This window comes from Cupressus sempervirens, chromosome 9 (assembly GCF_028749045.1).
Source record: "Cupressus sempervirens isolate cs-2001-9-10 chromosome 9, ASM2874904v1, whole genome shotgun sequence".
Classification (NCBI taxonomy): domain Eukaryota; kingdom Viridiplantae; phylum Streptophyta; class Pinopsida; order Cupressales; family Cupressaceae; genus Cupressus; species Cupressus sempervirens.
In genome coordinates this window covers 481880618-481899562 of record NC_143126.1, presented here as the reverse complement: position 1 = coordinate 481899562, position 18945 = coordinate 481880618, and the positions used below count along the sequence as shown (strand labels likewise).

Genomic DNA, 18945 nt, shown 5'->3' with positions numbered 1-18945 from the left:
TTACTAGTTAATCATTCTAATTAATAATCATTAGACAATTAATGTATACATACATACATCCATACACACACACACACACACACACACACACACATATATATATATATATATATATATATACACATACATATACATACATACATATTCATATGTAATTAACAATTATTTAATAAATTACTAATCACAAATAAATGAAATGGTATCCTAAAAAGACATGTCCCATGAAGGGACATGTCTCTCCTTGTCTCATCCACAATATAAACACAGGAGAGATTGTTGCCCTTGGAACACAGAAATGACGGGCAATGCTATTACATTCGCAGCGATCCTCCTACCTTAACAGTAATACGTCTTGATGTCATAAAATATTTCTATGAAGAATTGTAATTCATTTATACTGAGGAAATATTTCCGCTGCAAGGTAGTTGTCATCAAATATATGCATGGTAATGACTCTATTTGTGTTCTAGTCGGAAAATTTCACAGGCTTTATGGTAATTTGATATTGGTATTGTCTAGGCATTTAAAATATGGAATGGCAAAACTATATTTCAGAAGTCGATTAAATATTTGTTGAAAGACTAATGCAAAACACAAACTAGAGGTTTCGGTAAAAGAGGAATGCTTTTCTTGACAAGAATTGTTTTAGAGAACAGTCATTTTAGCTTTTGGGAGACAAACAATTTTGATGAGCAGCTAATTATTAATTGAAAGTTTAGATTTCCAACTATAGCTATCTAAGGTGCTATAGCAAAGAGAAAAATCTTTGATACTAAGAGGCATTACTAGTTAGTGGGTTTGAGGATTCTAGTTTTTCCTGTGAAGCTCACCCTAAACAAGATATATATTCATGATCGAAGAATTCAAAAACACTTAAAGCGGTAGCATTGTGAGTGAACACATTTTTTGAGGGAAGTGTTGAGAAAATGAATTTCAACGAAGTTTCTTTGATGTCTAAGGAACGTCAACTAGAGCTGCCGAGCACTACAAAAATCTGATTAGTAGAAGATTCCAACATATGCAATCTGCAAACTATTCTGTTATGCTAACATAGCTATCTTGGGAGGGAAAGATTTAAAAAACAAATAGCAGAACACAAGGTGTTCATATAATACAACACACATTCCAAGTGTTGGCAAAAGATCTAGATAATGAAATTTGAGAGTTCAGAGAACAAAACAAGAGACTTAGTGATCAGCTTGTGAGCTAAGCGCTGAACAAATAGTCACTATGTGAAGAGGCTGAAACTTAGTGCCAAGTAGTGTAGATCTTTGCAATAAGAAATAAAATGGAAATTCCGAAAAACAATCTTGTCACAAGATTTTAATGATACATTCAATTGTGATCAGCTATGGTACTTGCAGAAAGAACAAGAAGTGGGCAATTGGCTAATTAATGGGCTTACAATTGGAGTGCATGAAATCCCCAGATGGTGTTCTTTCTAAATTAGAAGAATTAGATTCATATCTATCTAAAGTTGATCAGTCAGATTGTAGGCTTCTAAATTAGGCCTTTTAGGCTAAAAAAAGCTAAAGAAATGTAACAAATAAGTAGAGACTAACTAATATTAGAAACATTCTAATATTTACAATAGATTACAAATAGATAACCATTAACTAATAATAGAAGCTTATCTATTATCAAAATACACTCCCTTAATGGTTAATCTATCTAGAGCACAAAGCTGTCAAGAAGCATAATTTAAGACAGATTTTGTCTGCTCAAAGTGCTCCGCACCGTTCGTTGTGGGCTGCAAACCAGATTGCTTAGATTTGACAACTAAGCGCTTTCAACATTCAACCTTTAGGTACCCATACTTGTGGCAATAGTTGCATGGAATTTTCTTTTTGCTAGAGCCTTCTGAAGCTAGAGCAAGGGACCTCTGTTGAGAAGATTGTTTTGAACTAGAACCACCTTATCATTGTCGCAATATTCAAAGATGGTTAGCATTTGTTGCTTCTACGTGCCATAATTGCGACCGTTGAACTTATGATTTCCCTCGAGCAAAATATTAGTCAAAGACGCCAAAGCACGTTTTATAGTGAAAAAGCATGAAAATCTGTGAATGCACCTACTTCAAGGCAACAAAACAGAAGACCCAAAAAAAAATAGAGGTACTTAGAAGAGAGCTTGAAAAATTCAGAAAGATATGTTGTCGAATTTTGGATCTACTAGCTTGAAAATCGAGGCACAAAAATTGAGGCACTCCAAAAAAATGGACAACCTAGTTGAGGTCATGAAAAACCCACCAAAAATCTACAAAACAAATTTGATCTAGTACAAAAATTTAGGGTTTCGAACAAAAATGGCCCTGGCTGCAATAAAGCTTCAAAAAAGCTTAGAACAATGGTGGATTTGCTGAGAAAGTTGTAGAATTTGGGAACAAATAACTGCTAAGTAACATGGATCATGTCTGCAAATGTAATTATATTGGCATTGTTACAGATATGTTTCAAATGCAGATTTGGATCTCATATAAATATGAGAGAAGACATGTCTTTTGAAGAGACATGTCTCCAAGGTTTGAACATTATTAGTTAGTAGAAAATAATATAACTAACCATATATATAATGTATATATATATATATAAAATTAATATAATATTATAAATGTAATATATATTATATATTATATATATAAAGGAATATTTATATTATCATCAATAATGAAACTCATGGTCATATCAATAGGACTGTAACTACAAACTTAACACTCCCTCTCAGTTAGGAAGGATTGATACAGAGCATATAATGTTCTTGAGTATACGAAGAGATATCATCTTAGTATGATATTCCTAGAATGACATATTTAAGGATATCAACATAAATTCATCAACAAACAGATATATTATATATGGAATTTGCTACAATTCATAATGAGACTAAATTTCTCAACACTTTTCCTTTTAGCAAGGAGGGAAATTAAGAAAATACTATAACTTTAATATAAGTTTGAATACCATGTTAAGTGTGGTCTATAATAGATTTAAGTTATGGTGTCTGGCAATATTCGACTCGAAGAACCATAACAATTTTCATGGTGTCCGGCAAAATCCGACCTAATAACCATGATGGATATCAATGTGTCTGGTAGAATCCGGCCCATAACAATGACACCAATAATTTTCATGATGTCCATCAAGATCTGGCCTATAATCATGATGGATATCAATGTGTCCGACAAAATGCGACCTCTAACAATGACACCAACAATTTTCATGATGTCCGGCAAGATCCGGCCTATAATCATGATGGATATCAATGTGTCCGACAGAATCCGACCTCTAACAATGACACCAATAATTTTCATGATGTCTGGCAAGATCCGGCCTATAATCATGATGGATATCAGTGTGTCTGGCAGAATCCGGCCTATAACAATGACACCAATAACCTTCAACACTTTTGGTGTTAGAAGGTTGGTCATCTATTGATGAGATCGTCACCTTACAATAGTTACCTTTTGTTTGTTATCATAGCTTCCGACACACCAAGACAACAACTTAATGTAGTTTGTTATGATAACAGGTCCAATTATTGATAAAATCGTCACCTTTCAATAACTCCCCTCTAAATATATACATCAACGAAAGATCGTCTTTCATGACATAACTACAACAACATTATGTAGTAACTCACATGATATCCACCACGAACCAAGTTAGAGGGTGGACCCACCATAGTTGCTACTAGAGGGTGGAACAAAGGGTTTTCACCTCAGACTTCTCTCTCATAGAGGAGCGCATTACAAAGGCTTTCTCTTAGAACCTTACCTCATAGAAAATTATCATCTACAAAGGATTGCATCTCAAACTTTCTCCCTCTAAACATCGATCTAGGAAATCAGGTCCTCTAGTTACTTCCTCAAAAATCTCTCTTCACCCAAGGATGCCAGTCTAACTCATTCTGAATCATTTGATTTTCTAGTGATAAGTCAATACTTCCTCATGATGCACTCAAAAGTAGGCCCATCAAAATCATGTAGTCATACACATGTATTTCTAGACTTCCTCTAAGTATCAATCTTCTAAGCTCTTGTGTTGCCTTCAAAGAAGTGTCATACTCCCTCTTAATGTAGAAGAATCACATAATCTCAACTATCAAAGATGTTTTCTTCACGAGTCTCATTTTATTCATTTTGATCATGAGGGTCTTTGAAGCTACTATCACTAGATTGAGTTTGCACAATATCTAGTAGCATGTGTAAAGTACCAACTTTCTTTTTCTGTAAAGACATCCTCAAACATAAAGGAAAAGATCAAGGCAAATAACCTTTATAGTATGTATAGAAATACAAATAAGAGAGATAAATGTAAAAAATAAGAATACTTATCTGCACATGAAGATTCAGAATTGTCTTCTTAGATTATTTGAGAATGGAACATCTCCCCTCTAAAGGAGGTTCAAGTGGGAATGGAACATTGACTATTATTTCCCCCACAATGTAAAATTTCCACTCATTCTTATATTATAGAGTTTTCAGTCACAATCAAGTCCAATGAGAAACAATTAATTAATTTCCACTCATCTTAGTGGCTGCATTAATAACAGTTCTCTGTGGCTGCGTTAAGAGAATTAGTTCTTGTATAATCATCACTGCCACTGTCACCACATTTGCCATTAACTTGATGCGCTTGGCTATAGTCTGTTTATTTGCTGATCATTGAGTTTTCTAATTTGTTTGATTTTGGCATATTGTTTATTCCAAGTTTGCAACTCTTATTGATCCATATTAGCAGATCTTTCAACAAATGCCAAATTGTAATATGTACTCACAAGTCCACAAAGTTCTGGATTAACATCCAAGTATAATGCCCATCTGCTGATTATGGTGGCAGGAATAACTAGTTGAAGGATTGTGCTGCCTAGATAGAATTCTTCAATATTTGACACTTATTTCATATAACATATCTCAAGTGACAAAAATGCCACTTTTTCCATCCTTAATGAATTAAGTCCATTCGTTGGAGTTTGAGCCCTTAAAATAGATCATGCCTCTGATTTGGAAGTTTCAAACATTTTTCTATGTTTCCATACTCACATGCACAGTTATTGATTAAGTAGTGACCATATTTCCAAGTCTCCAAGTATTTAAGGATGTCAACCATCCGAAAGCAGACCGGATAATCTATCTCCCTCTTTCCATTTATTATCATAACCAGAAGCTTTGTTTCACGGTTTTTACAATCAATCTCTAGAAGCTACTGAAATCAGTGATGTAGACACTGGTTCATCAGGAGTTTTATCAACAATATTTAGAACAAGCACATTAAGTCCGGAGACAACCAAGATTTCTTTGTTGAATCTCAAATATAGTAGTGCAGATGCGGGATCAAGTTTGTTACATTCACTCGACATATCTCTAGGATCATCTCCAAGGTCTTTTCAAATTGATATCTGATCACACACTTGAACATAGTCTCACATATTAATACAAGACTCTCAACCTTTGTAGTTTCCGAATAATACCATAGAATGTCTAACTGTAGTTTCTGAATTTGAGCTATTTGAATATATGTACAATTAATCTTTAGATAAAATCATAGCTTCCCTCTGAGGAATATTACTGAGAAAGAATCGGAATGATTATCAGTCCCATTATAAATTTAATCCTCCCTTCATCTTTTGGCATTTTACTATTGTGCACTAGTAATGGTCATCTTTACTATTTACTCCTTATGATTCTCCTTATTTGTGGATGTGATTGTACGCACAGTATGGTGGTTTAGATCCACACTATTCATTGTCAAATATGTCTCAAATTGTCTGTCTGCTGGGATGTCTATTTGATAATATATTTCACTGTCCTGTAATGAACTTTATCAGTATTGATAGGGCGATTATTCTGCTCTATATTCTCGATTTCCCCCTGCACTTCTAAGATGGAAATTATAATGAAAGGTAAGATATTATACTCTGTTTTATTATTTGTTCATCCTCCTTACTTCCTCTTTCTATGTGATCCCTTAACGTGGGTTGCTGATCTGATAAAAATGCTCGCTGATTCAATCAATTTCTTCTAATTAAATTATTGTCTGGTATATCCTCTTGCTGTAATTTCTTTATCTTTTTCCAGAATCTGTGCTTGATGTTTTGCTTTGAGTTTATCTGACAATCCTTTCTTCCAAGTGTGATACCCATTTGATGCAAATCAGTGGGCTAGTGTTTGCAATAAACAAATGTGAATATCTATTTATTGTCAGTATTCGTAGGGGAATTGATGACTTCTAATGCTCTGTGTAGTGTTCACCATGATAATAATTTGCTCAAAATGTTTATTAAGCTACCGATGGTGATCGTTGAATCCTCACATGAATGACATAGGTCTTTTGAATTCTCACTGGCCAGTCTTCCTCAATGATCACTGTTGGACTTGATGAAACAATACACGTTAATCTCCCAATTTCAAATTTCTCATACAAAATCTCTGATTCATGATAAGCGGATTCTCCTAAACTTAGACCTGCATTTGATATCGGTTGCAGACATATCTAGGTGTTGAAGATCAATGGTATCCCAATTTTTGGAGTGTACCATTTTATCCCTAAGTCCATTTTTTTCATTTTCCAGTATCTTAAAGATGTCTTTCCCAGTGGCATATCTTGATCGGCATAGGTGTCTTCTTATTCCTTATCGATGGTATCCAACAATGCTCTTGTATCCTTCCTTATTGCTGTCAACTCTTTCATCTGTTTTGGATTTATATCTGCAATCCTTTGTTTGGGGTCCTTGTTGTATGTTAGCAGTAATTTGTTAGTTTCCTACGTTGCTAGGTTTATCGATGTTGATATTTGTCCCTTTTTACTGTCGGTCTCTTATGCTTTGCTGGGTTGTGACCACCGTGTTTGTTTATTTCACCCTCTTTTAGCTTGTCTATCAACAAGAATTCTTCTTGTGTTGATTTTCCAGTCTTTGAAGCACACAATATTGTCTCTATTGTGGACTGGGTAAACGCCTCTTCATTTTAAAGCTTTGATATATATGCTTGTGATGCATATTTGATGAATATCCCTATTTTCCTTCTAATCCATTCTAACATTTGCAACCTGGCTCTGATACCATGTTGAGTAACGTGGATTGTGTCTGCAAATGTAATTATATTGCCATTGTTATAGATATGTTTCAAATGCAGATTTGGATCTCATATGAGAGAAGGAGACATGCCTCCAAGGTTTAAACATCCTTAGTTAGTATAAAATAATATAGCTAACCATATGTATAATATATACATTATTTTATATATATATATATATATATATATATATATATATATATATATATATATATATATATATATATATATATATATATATATATATATATATATATATATAATATTATATATGTAATATATATTATATATTATATATATATAAAGGAATATTTATATTATTATCAATAATGAAACTCATGGTCATATCAATTTGATTGTAACTACAAACTTAACAATAACCAGCAGAGGTTTGTAAAAAACCTAGACAACTCCAAATAGGCAAAAGACCATATTTAAAAAAAAAATGAAAAACAGGCCACAAAACAAACCCACAATTTTCAAAGAAATTTGGAGGCGAGTGGCATAAAAATCTAGGCATGAGTTGCAGAGAAATGGCACCCAACAGATCTCCACTTAAACATCAGAGATTAACCCTCGATTTTCAGAGGATTTAGTCACGTTAGTTGTAGATAGAAGGGCGCGAGTTTGCACACTTTGAAAAATCGTGGGAGTCATAGACAAAATGGCGTGATTTTTTGGCAGAAAACCCTAGTCGAACAAGAGGTTTGGGAAGCAAATATGCATGAAAATAATTCCGAAAATAAAAGGCAGATAATTTCAACCAAGAAATTATAATTATTTTTGAAATTTTTTAGAGTATTGGCTCTGATACCATATTATGAAGTAATTGGTAAATATTTGCTTGATATTAACAGACCAAGAGGTCAATATATACAAAAGAATAAAGTGACGTTTCCTTAGGAAACGATCGTAAAGAAGAGAAACATTATATTCCAGCTAAAAGAAAGCTAAAGAAAGCTAACAGATAAGTAGAGACTAACTAATATTAGAAACATTTTAATATTTACAATAGATTACAAATAGATAACCATTAACTAATAATAGAAGCTTATCTATTATTGTAATACACAATGCTTGCTTTGATTCATCAGAGCTTAACAAAACATCCACATAACGATGTTAGACTTGTAGTTGTTTCATGTCCGAGCGAGATTACTAGGATAACAACCCCTATATTGATAATGTGTTGAGGAAGATTTCCCAACTAATTGTGATAAGCTTCCAGGGGTTACATGATGACAAAGACCCTTCCTTTGATAAAAGGTTTAAGATCTCAAAATTATGACAAAGGTCAGAGCATTTTCCATTATGATTGACCTCGAATATAATGATTTGATTCTTCAAATGTTCCAATGCTTCTTGACTGAGATTAGGAAGCATCATCCAAACAATGTGAGTGCTTGCATGCACACTATGATGTCCTTAATCCTCGCTGAAAATGTTTACATATGCTAGCAAAGACAATTAGATTTGCTAGTCATTTGGAGAAAGAAACATGTTGTACCCCCTATTGCTTACGAGTTCTGAAATGGAAGGAGTGGAATAGGGAGTCCAAATTATGCATGGGTGTTTCTCAATGAGAAGACTATTTGTAGCAACACAATATGCTGCATTATCTGTAGTTATTTGTATAATATTTTCCTTACCGACCTCAGCCACAACTTTCTCTATGATGCGACAAACAAAATCAACAACTTTTTTGAAGCATCAATAGGGGAAGAAACAAGGAAATACAACAATGTCCTATTTCTCCTATTTATCCATCATCAAACATGATGGTTCAATCCTTCCTCCACATTTGATGCTACTAATTAATAATGGCCTTCACAACTGCTGCCATTTCACTCCTAATCAAATCCTTTATCTCCTCACACGGCTTGGAACTCTGCCCCAACAGCAGCAATAGCATCTACTAGATTTTGTCAATAAGTAGACATAACAAAGAAAAAATATTAAATTTAGAACCTAAATATTTAAAAAATTAAAATTTAAAAATTAAGAGATAAAAACCAGAAAAGATATTTTAAAGAAATAAGAAGGCTCAACTTTTTGCATTCAAAATGTCATGGAACAACAGAATATGATTGCATTCCTTGTTGCTTGATGCTTGTCCCAAATTCAACTCATTTTCTCAAGTATTGGTTGGGAATATGGAGCAATGTGTGGTGCAATATATCAATCAAATTTGGATCCGTGAACAATAGGCCCAACACCAACACTGCGACTGGTGTTTGTGATTGAAGGGACTGAAGTGTTTGAAAAGGAAGAGCCTCAACTCTCCTCAAATGATTGAGCCTTCCTTCTTGTTGACAAGTTTTTTTTATTTTTTAAAATTAACTCTTACCCTTTTCCACAGTATCAACAAATATGTGGTCATGAAGAAACATATTGGTTTGACATTTTTCAAATTGATATATGAATTGATCAGTGCCACTCCAGTAATTTATAAATTGCAAAATCTGCAAACCAGCTCCCCTTTCTTAGCCTTGAGGATGGCATTTTCCTAACAAAGGTCATTTCTACTAGGGATGACAATAGAGCAATATTGAAATTTCAAGATAACAAAATAAACAATTTTTTTGACATTAACGGTTTCTATATGTAAAGAGAACACATCAGAAAAGTAGTTAGGGATTGTAGATAAAAATTTAGCAAAAGAAAAATTGCATAATTATACAAGAAAAAAGAGGGAAAAATGAACTTTTTTTTTCTCATTGTGTGAAACTAAAATGCAGAAATATAAACAAATTTAGAAGGTATACCAAATGCAAAAAAAGGTTACAAAATGGGGAAATTCCTCTTCAAATCATCCCAATTTGATAGTGGCTGCTCCAATCATCATCTGAGTCTTCTAAATGCACCCTAAGCTCCAGTTGATGCACCAAGGTAATCATAAATCTGCACAAGTTCAATCCAATGAATGTGTGTTGCCAATGTGTATTCTGATTCTTGCTTGAATGGATAGTATTTTTAGCTTCAATGTGCTTTCTCTCTCTTTGTTTCTACTTGAAAATGAAAAGAATATTGGAGTGCTAAAGGTAATTTTTAATGTTCTAGGTTAGATTTTTTTCTCTTCTTTTTCTTACTTTTTTGCTGCAATCAGATGATTGAGCTTTCATTGACAGGACTTTTCATGTCGATTAAATTTGACCACACTCACCCAGAACTGGGTGTGGTGATATGTGACCTGCCTAGGTCTGCTTTGCTTGCCTTGGGACTTGTTGATTCTGGTGAATATCTGAAGAGACTTGTAACTGTGACTTCAATTGATGTGTTCTCAAATTTTCTTGGCTCAGAGTCATTTGTTAAGAAGCTGGGAAGTTGGGAGCACGCAATGGGTGTACTTTGTAGTTCAAAATATTAAATATGGGGTACTACACTCCATCTAGTAAGGATGCAACCTTTTCTAGTTATAAAATAGACAGTACATCGTGAATGGATGATCTATTGTCAGTGTTCTTGACCAAAAGATCATTATTATCACCAAAGTGGATTAGGTTTGCTCATGTGAGATTAACTAATGGTACAATAGGCACTATTAGAGCTTAATTAGGAATGTTCTTTGTATGTAAGGTCAATTAGTGTCTTATGTGAGCTTTTTCATCACTATTACTGCCTTATTTCTAAGTCAAGTGGCCTATTGTTATGAAGGCTGTTTAGCTTATATTTGATTCAGATATGATGTTCTAAAGTGTTAGCATGATCTGCAATCAATTATGCATTTTTCATTCATCATGAGTTTGTTGCCATTCTACAATTACTTCTCATTTTCCCCATTTTTGCTGGTTAATATTTCTTCGGATATTTGGTAACATTCTTCCATCATGATTCTGGTACCATTTTAGAATTACTTTAGGAAGAGCAGATTTAAAATAATCTTAGAGATGATCTAATCATTTAAATGAAGATATATTATGGGCTCTTAGAAGTTTAGAACAATGAAATAAGGACATGTGACAACAGATTGCCATTATTTGAAATTATTGAATTTTTACTCTCACATAAAATATTTATTTTCCTTCTGAATTTTATGTATGATAGACAACTAATGATGAACTAATTATAATCTCTGAGAGAAATGGATTAACAACTGTAACCAATGCATTATCTTTGATTTGTTTAATGGTCACAAGTAAAAAGGCTATATGCTAAACAATTGTGTGAACTGGACACTACTGTAAAAATATAAATACTTTTTTCTGTTAAAGATCATCTTTTGCCACTGAAAAGAGTTTTCACTGCCTGAAGTGAGGACAGGAATGGATTCAGAAAGAGAAAGAGAGAGAACCGTGTTTGTGACTGTGGGCACTACTTCCTTCGATTCTCTTGTGAAGGCAGTTGATTCTAACCAATGCAAAGACGCCTTAGTGAAGAAGGGGTATACCAATCTGCTCATCCAATTAGGCCGTGGAACATATTTCCCAGCAAAGGTTTCTCCTTATACTTCTGGTGCTCATTTTTTAATGTATAATTTTCAGCTTAATGGTAAGCTACTTGCTATGTTCATTGAAACCACCATTGTGGATTGTGATGAAAAATTAGTAATTTCATGTCCTTGATCATAAATCCTTTGGCCACCTTCATCTACTTTTCTTAAGTACCACTCAAATGTGATGTGCAATTGTAGTTGCAAGTGGTAGTTGCTTCTTGTTGGCTTTATCTGTATTAATGTTTTAACTTATAGTGCATGATTTGTATCTCAACATTTAGAATCATTGGGCAGTCACAATTAATATGATTTTTCTATTTCTGTGTGCTAATCATTAGAGGAAAATGCATTTTTAGGATAGAAATCTTACAATGACATTCAAATGTTCCAATTTTCACTTACCAACTTCCAATTGTGTACCTTTTTAATCTATATCATTCTACCCTTTCAAATACTCCACTAATCCACTTGCATATGGATTTTATTGTTAATAAACCTAGTAGATGCTCCTGTTGTTTTCTTCTTGCTTGGAAAAAATTCATTCCCAATTTCTACATGAGAACAGATAGCTTCTTTGGACAAGCTTACTTGGAGAACTATATTCTTGCATTGATGTGCTTCCTTTGCAGCTGACGAGGTTTGTAGTTTTTTTTTCTTATGATTTGTATGAGTCTGACCATTTTTCAATGTATATTTGGCCCACAGTTGTTGAAATTTATGGATTATAGCCCTAGGATAAGCAATAGAGTTCTGCTCCTCCAAAGCAAGATTTCTTATACGACTTGAGTTTTCTCCATTGGCAACTTAAACTAGAAGATTTAAGATCCTCTAAGATATGTTAAAGAAAATAAATTGAAGGTAGCATATATGACCTAATTCCCTCTATTCACATTGGAATTACCCTTTAACATCCTGTGAGCAATGGACAATGATAGACTTTACAGAACTCATAGATTCCATGCTCAAGAAAGATTTCATCATTTCTAACAGCTCCAAAGAAATATTCCATGGAAAAAGAAATTGACACTTTCAGAGGAGTAGTGATAGAGTTCCTTCTAGGACCTTGAGCTTGCATGCAACAATACTTCAGCCAGAATAGAGCAGAGAATATTGAAATGAACTCGATCTTTAAACCAACTAATAAAGTCAACCTAACAAGGATAATGTAGAAATATTCAAGACTAAGGTGAAAGAAATAAATTCTTTAGGGCATAGTAATCCACAAGGTGGTCTTATTTATATCTCAAATTCCAACTCACAAAATTGAAGCTTCCAAGACTAATCTTTCACATTAGTAGCTCAAAGATGATTTGAATGAAGACATTGAAGATCTACATTTCTCTAATAACCATATAATGTCAAGTGGGAATTATGAGGGATAAATAACTAATAATAAGTACCTTTGTAACCACATTCAACTAACAAAATAATTGTAGACGTGACAGCTGAACTTGTAAGAATGACAGCGAGTATCACTGAAGAAACTAAAAGGAGAACACATGCAATAGAAAAACATAAACGGCAGTGTGGGATCCATCAATCTTAAACATGAAAATAGACATTAATGCACTTTTTTGTTCGTTGTTGAGCTCCATCATAGCCATATGGCCTTTTTTCAAATATCTTTTGGCAACACTTATTATATTGTGTCATGATTAGTTAATAACATCATATCATTGAATAATCCTGGGTTGCCCAGGTGTGAGGAAAAGGTTAGAGTTGAAAATGATAATGTTATATCTGCGGCAAAGCTTCCCTTGGGATCTCAGACCAACCATCATGCAAAAGCCATGGGTGCTTATCAAATTCTACTTTTGGCCAAGTGTTTCAATAACAAGTTTGTTTGGATTGAGGTGGGTTCAAACAATATTATAAATGTCTTACGGGGGAAAACAAAGGTTCTTGCTTTATTGACCAAATTATTTAGGAGTCTGAAAACATTATAAAATCTTTTGAGAAATGTTTTATTGCCCACTCTTATAGAAAATTGATAGGGTTGTGGATAGTTTGGTGAATATAGGGGTTAGAAGTAAAACAACAAAAGTGTGGGAAGGAGAAGGAAATATGGATAATGATATTTTATCTGTCCTTCATTTCAATAAAATCAATGCAAAGGTTGGCAGAGTTTTCAATAATGATGGAAATGACATGAAAGCTCATGGTTATTCAGCAGTTATGGTGGGGTTCGCATCAGTGATATTATTTCTCATTACTCCACACATGTTTTATGGGTTCTCTTGGCAAGGTGATTTTGTTATTGCTCTTTGTTATGGCACCAATAATTGGGTTTATGTTGATATGTAAATATGTGAGGTGATTGAAAGAGGGTTAAGCTGCCGAGTTGTGATGAATGGAAAGCCAAGCAGGATATCTGGTATAGACTATCCAAAGGTGGGGTCACTCCTTATATGGATAAGTTACACGGGTTCGACAAGCAGATCATAAACACCTTTATTCAAAACTGGAATAATGGCTCTGTCGTTCTGTTTGGTAAGGAATTTTCCCTCACTGAGAAGTTTATTTCTGTTTTTGGTCTTCCCATGACTGGTATAAATTTTTGTAGAAATAAGAGGGTTTCTGAGAATGCTGTTAGGAAATTTCCTAAAAAATGATCAAGAGGAGGCTTTGGTTAAGGGTTTTAACTCCTTCATTGACCAAAAGCAAATTAAACCTCTGTGGAGTGAAATTCTTAATATTTTACTGTGGATGGGACGTTTACTAGGGTCCATGATTATCATTTAGTGTTGTTGAACCACTTTGCTCACAAAATTTGGGTTTCTTTCCCTTACTACTTGATGTCTTCTTTTAATGCCATTATAGTTAACAATAGTAAGAACCCTAATTCACATATTCTCCATCAGAGCCTTATTCTGCTGATATGTGTTCACTGTAAGGAGAGGATCTCTACTCCCCCTCTTAACCAGATTTCTTTCGACGAAGAGGGCACAGAGAAGAATGTTCTGTTTGACAAGGGCTCAGAGATTGAGTCTGAAGGTGAGCCTGAGGATTCAACGGATGAATTTCACTTTCCCACCCCTAGAAAGGCTGCTGGCACCTCCATTAAAGTGTATGAAGGTGACAATGGCATGCAGACAAAGGAGTCTAATGAGGACTTTGTTCCTTAGCCCTCAACTTCTAGAAAAAGGTTTTTAGTAGGTATTACTGAGACAACAACCAAAGCTAATCAGTCTGTGGGGAAAAGGAAAATTAGGGATGTCGAGGCCATTGTGCCATATTCTGTTGGGAAGAATAGGAAAACTGGTCCTAAACCGAAGGGTGAACCTACTAGAGTGGATACCATTTATAATCAAAAGCTGCAGAATAAGGAATTGGAAGGCCCTTCAACTCTGGGTATGAGAGGAAACACTGATCTAGCTAGTCCTGTGGTGTGTGTTGAGGAGAAGCCAGTGGAAGTGGATACTATGAATAAAGGCCAAGGGGACGTTAGCTAGCTGGAGGATCATGAGAAAGATGGTGATTTCAGTGCTTTGCATGCTGCTAAAGATGGGGCTGAGGGGGGTTTCAAGTTGTTTAAGTGGGTCTACAATGAGATCAATGATATTAAGAGCAATCAGCGTGCACTCAACAACAAACCACAGCTTTAAGAGGTCCTGGGGGCGGGTAAGGGTAACACTCGCTAAAAGAGCTCACCATAGCCACTGACAATGTTGGGGCCATCATGACACAATATAACAAAGGTTTTGGGGATGTGAACAACAGATTGACACAGCATGAGAAGAGTTTAGACTTGAGAGGATCCAAACAACAAAATCAAAAAGATGGAAGATACTCTTAAAAAAATGGGAGAGCAGAGTTTTGATATCCTTAGTGCTTCCAACCAGCATTTGAAAATCCTCATCAGCAAGCTGGAGAACATCCATCAGGATAAGGAGATTTTTCAGATTGAGGATGACAAGAAGGAAGATACTTCTAGCCCTGGGAAGAGGACTCGCACTAGCAACAGAATGAAAGCTCTGAGTACAAATAAGGATATTGGAGAAGGGTGCACAAGTGAATATGGAACAACTTGAGAATGAAGCAAGCAGAGCATCTTAAGAACTTTGTCCAGTGTCTGCTGTTTTCTGGTTTTTTGCTGAATTCTGGTTTGTGTCAGCTTTGCACCTGTCAGAGTTGTTTCTTGGTGACTGTTAGTTACAGTTTTTTGTCTTTAGTTTCTTATAATGCCTATCTCTTGGTCTTATGTTGTAAAGGATTTTGGGGTCCCTTCAAAATCTATTTTTTCTTAATCAGAAACATCATATCATTCAGTGGAAAGTTGGTCTTTTACAGAAGTGTATGTTTCAGCACCAATTTGTGCTTTTGCAGAACCTCAATTACTTGGCACCACTTCACCTAACATGCTTTTTTCACTTGTTTCTGATGTATTACTTCATGAATGTTATCTTTTGTGAAGTTAGCTTTGATTCAACTTGAAAACCGCTATTCTCTACAACTACATTCCTTTCACATAACTTTGTCCATCCCTATAGGTTTGTAATTTGTACAGCCTTATAATATCTTTTGTCATTCCCTTTTCAATTATTTGGATTCTTGTATGGAGCAGTCTTATTTTCTCCTCCAATGAAAGTTTTAAAAGGGTGAGAGACGGAGTCTTTTTGTATTGGTTTTACATTTTTAATGTACTTGCACCCCTAATGAAACAACCCCATTCACTGTTCTGCCACATTTTGGTCATTTATGATGCCATTTGTGTCATTTTTGTGACCTAGATGTATTTGAAGTTGTATCAATGTTGTGAAAATTTTCCTTTATCTTTCAAATGCAGATACCTATTGAAAACGAAATAAAATGTAGGATATGTGACCTTGAAAAAATAAGTGTAAAAAACACCAAAATCCACTATGGCCTTGAGGCATGTTAACAACAAAAACTATCAACTTTTTTGGATTTTGATGAAATTTTGTAGGTGAATTGGTTTTTAACAATCTGATTATTATCAACTTATATGTAATGTCCCCTTTTTCTGAGACATTATAATTCTGTGTTCCCGGCTCACTTCACCTAGGTTTCGGGGGCAAAAAGGTTCTTTACAAGTTTCAGTTTGAGGTTTGGCCTAGACATTTCCAGTTTCAGACCTATCAGAGCAGTTTTGGCAGGTTGTTCGAATACTTACTATTTTTAGTTAGTAAACAATGCTCAGTATTTTTGATATCCCAGTGTTGGTTTGGAAGCATCTCGCCGAGAGTTTTCCAATGAGCTATTGCACGTGCTTATCCAAGTTCGTTTGATCAGTTATTTCAATGCTTGATGATTATATAGTTTACCGACTAAGTGACTATTAAAGTTCATTTAACTTGTCACTTTATTTTTAAAAAGGTACTATGTTCACTTAAGTCACTAAACGACAAAAAAGGTGCTTTATCCCACATTGCTTAAAAGAGCGTGCATCACATTGGGAAAAGTGATAAAGGTACAACAAGCTCCAAATGGGAAGTTATGAAAAATATAATATTTAAAAGAAATATTAATTTGGGAGCTAGAAATAGTTACTGGTCATCTCTTCGAGGACGCAAACCCTTGAAGAAGCTTTTGGAGGTTGGACACAAACCTAGCCTTCTTATAGGATTTATCTATATTTGCCAATCTGACTGTTATTTTGTTTATAAGATTGGATTATTTGGGTTGTTGCATGTTATTGTATTGATGTTGTATAATACAATAACGTTATTTGGCGGCTATTTGTGTTAACTCCTGGTTTATGTATGTACTTTTGAATATCAAAAGAATAAAAAAACTTTTCTGAGTTTTCTTGTATGCAAATCTACGGGTTGCAAATCAATTAAAGTTCTGGTATTTGTATCAAATATTGGCTTTCTATTCAGTTTTAAATCTGCACTTTTATATCAAGGGGTTTTACAATAAATATCCGGAAAGGAATATTACAGTGGTATCAGAGCCTTCGATCTTGCCATCCTGTGAAGGTTATTCAGACAATCGCATTTAGATCTTGAAATTGGACTTCAAGCTTCGAGTCTTGAATAATTCATCATGCAAAATATAGATTTTTTCAAGCTCACTACCAAGTAGAGAAATTGAGCTCGGTCAATTTAAACTTTCAGAATTAAGCTGCTATCTTTCTAAACAGGTGGGAGTCTGGAGAATCAAAAACGCAGTGAATGAATAATCTTGGGGGACCATTTATGATCGCATGAAGGGGATGCTATTACTAATACAAGGTAATTGGTAAATACTTGCTTATTAATAACAAAGACCGAAAGGTCAATTTATACAAAAGGAAGAGACGATGTTTCCTTAGGAAACGATCGTAAAGAATAGAAACATTCTATTCCAGAGAAAGCAAAAAACGAAAGCAAACTAAAGCTAAAGATATTTACAAGATAACCATTAACTAATAATAGACGTCTTATCTATTATTGTAATACCCTCCCTTAATGGTTAATCTATCTAACACGCCAAGCTGTCCTCTGAATTTGACAAACTTATCAGGACCAAGAGGCTTGGTGAGAATGTTGCCTTTACCAACAACCGTGTACTCTTCTCCACCACCAAAGATAACAGAATCTGAATAAGGCTGGTAGTCAGTAAACCAGTCTCTGCGGTGAGTGAAATGTCGAGAGGCACCTGAATCAATGTAGCAGGCAGATGACTGTACATGATCTGCGGGTCTTTTAGCCATGAAGGCATAAAAGGCAGATTCCACTTGCTCAGTGTGCTCTGCACTGTTCGCTTTGGGTTGCGAACCTAATTGCTTAGACTGGGCAGTTAAGCGTTTCCGACATGCAACCTTCATGTGACCATACTTGTGGCAATAGTTGCATTGAATGTTCTTCTTTTTGCTACCATCGGATGCTGGAGCAGAAGACTTCTGCTGAGATGGTTGCTGAAACTTGCCCTTATCCTTCTGAAAAGATTTCGCAACAAAGGCTTGCTCAGTGGAGGTGGAACTGGAGCTGCTACCGAACTGTTGTTTCCACCGATCTTGCTGAAGTAGCAGGGTGCAGAGATCAGTGAACTTTAGATCAACACCAGTAGATGTGATGTTGAGAGTCTCGATAAAATGCTCATAGGAATTTGGTAAACTCCGAAGAGTGATTACCACAATATCCTCTTCCTCCATCTTGCGACCGATGGCAAGTAACTGATCACGGATTTCCTGAATCCGATTCAAGTGTGCCTGGAGCGAGGTGCGCTCATCCATGACAATAGAAAACAGAGTGTTTTTCAGAAAGAAGGCTCTGCTCTTGTCGGAAGTCTCATGAAGACCTTTTAGATGTGTCCAGATTTCGGCCGCTGTCTTGCCGGATGGAATCTGAGAAAGCTGGTCATCAGCTACGGAGAGTTTGAGAAGCATTACTGCCTCTCGATTGTTCAGATCCCATGTATCTTGATCAGGACCCGGAGAAGTCGGACACTGCTTAACACCCAGAACAAGTTGATCGGTGTTTCGATATTCGAAGAT

The 18945-nt window shown here is 35.0% G+C and overlaps 1 protein-coding gene across 2 annotated transcripts in view; it reads left to right on the top strand.

Annotated features, from left to right (window-relative positions):
- LOC149539430 (glycosyltransferase family protein 28) overlaps window positions 1–18945 on the top strand; it is a 103022-nt gene that overhangs the window by 11139 nt on the left and 72938 nt on the right. Inside the window, exon 2 of one of the 2 annotated variants that reach the window (XM_089800666.1) lies at window positions 11324–11499. In XM_089800666.1, the coding sequence (XP_089656792.1) occupies window positions 11335–11499 (165 nt within the window). In that variant the 5' untranslated portion in view covers window positions 11324–11334. Of the gene's footprint in view, window positions 1–11323; window positions 11506–18945 lie in introns of both variants that reach the window. The other variant, XM_089800665.1, reaches the window with a different exon arrangement.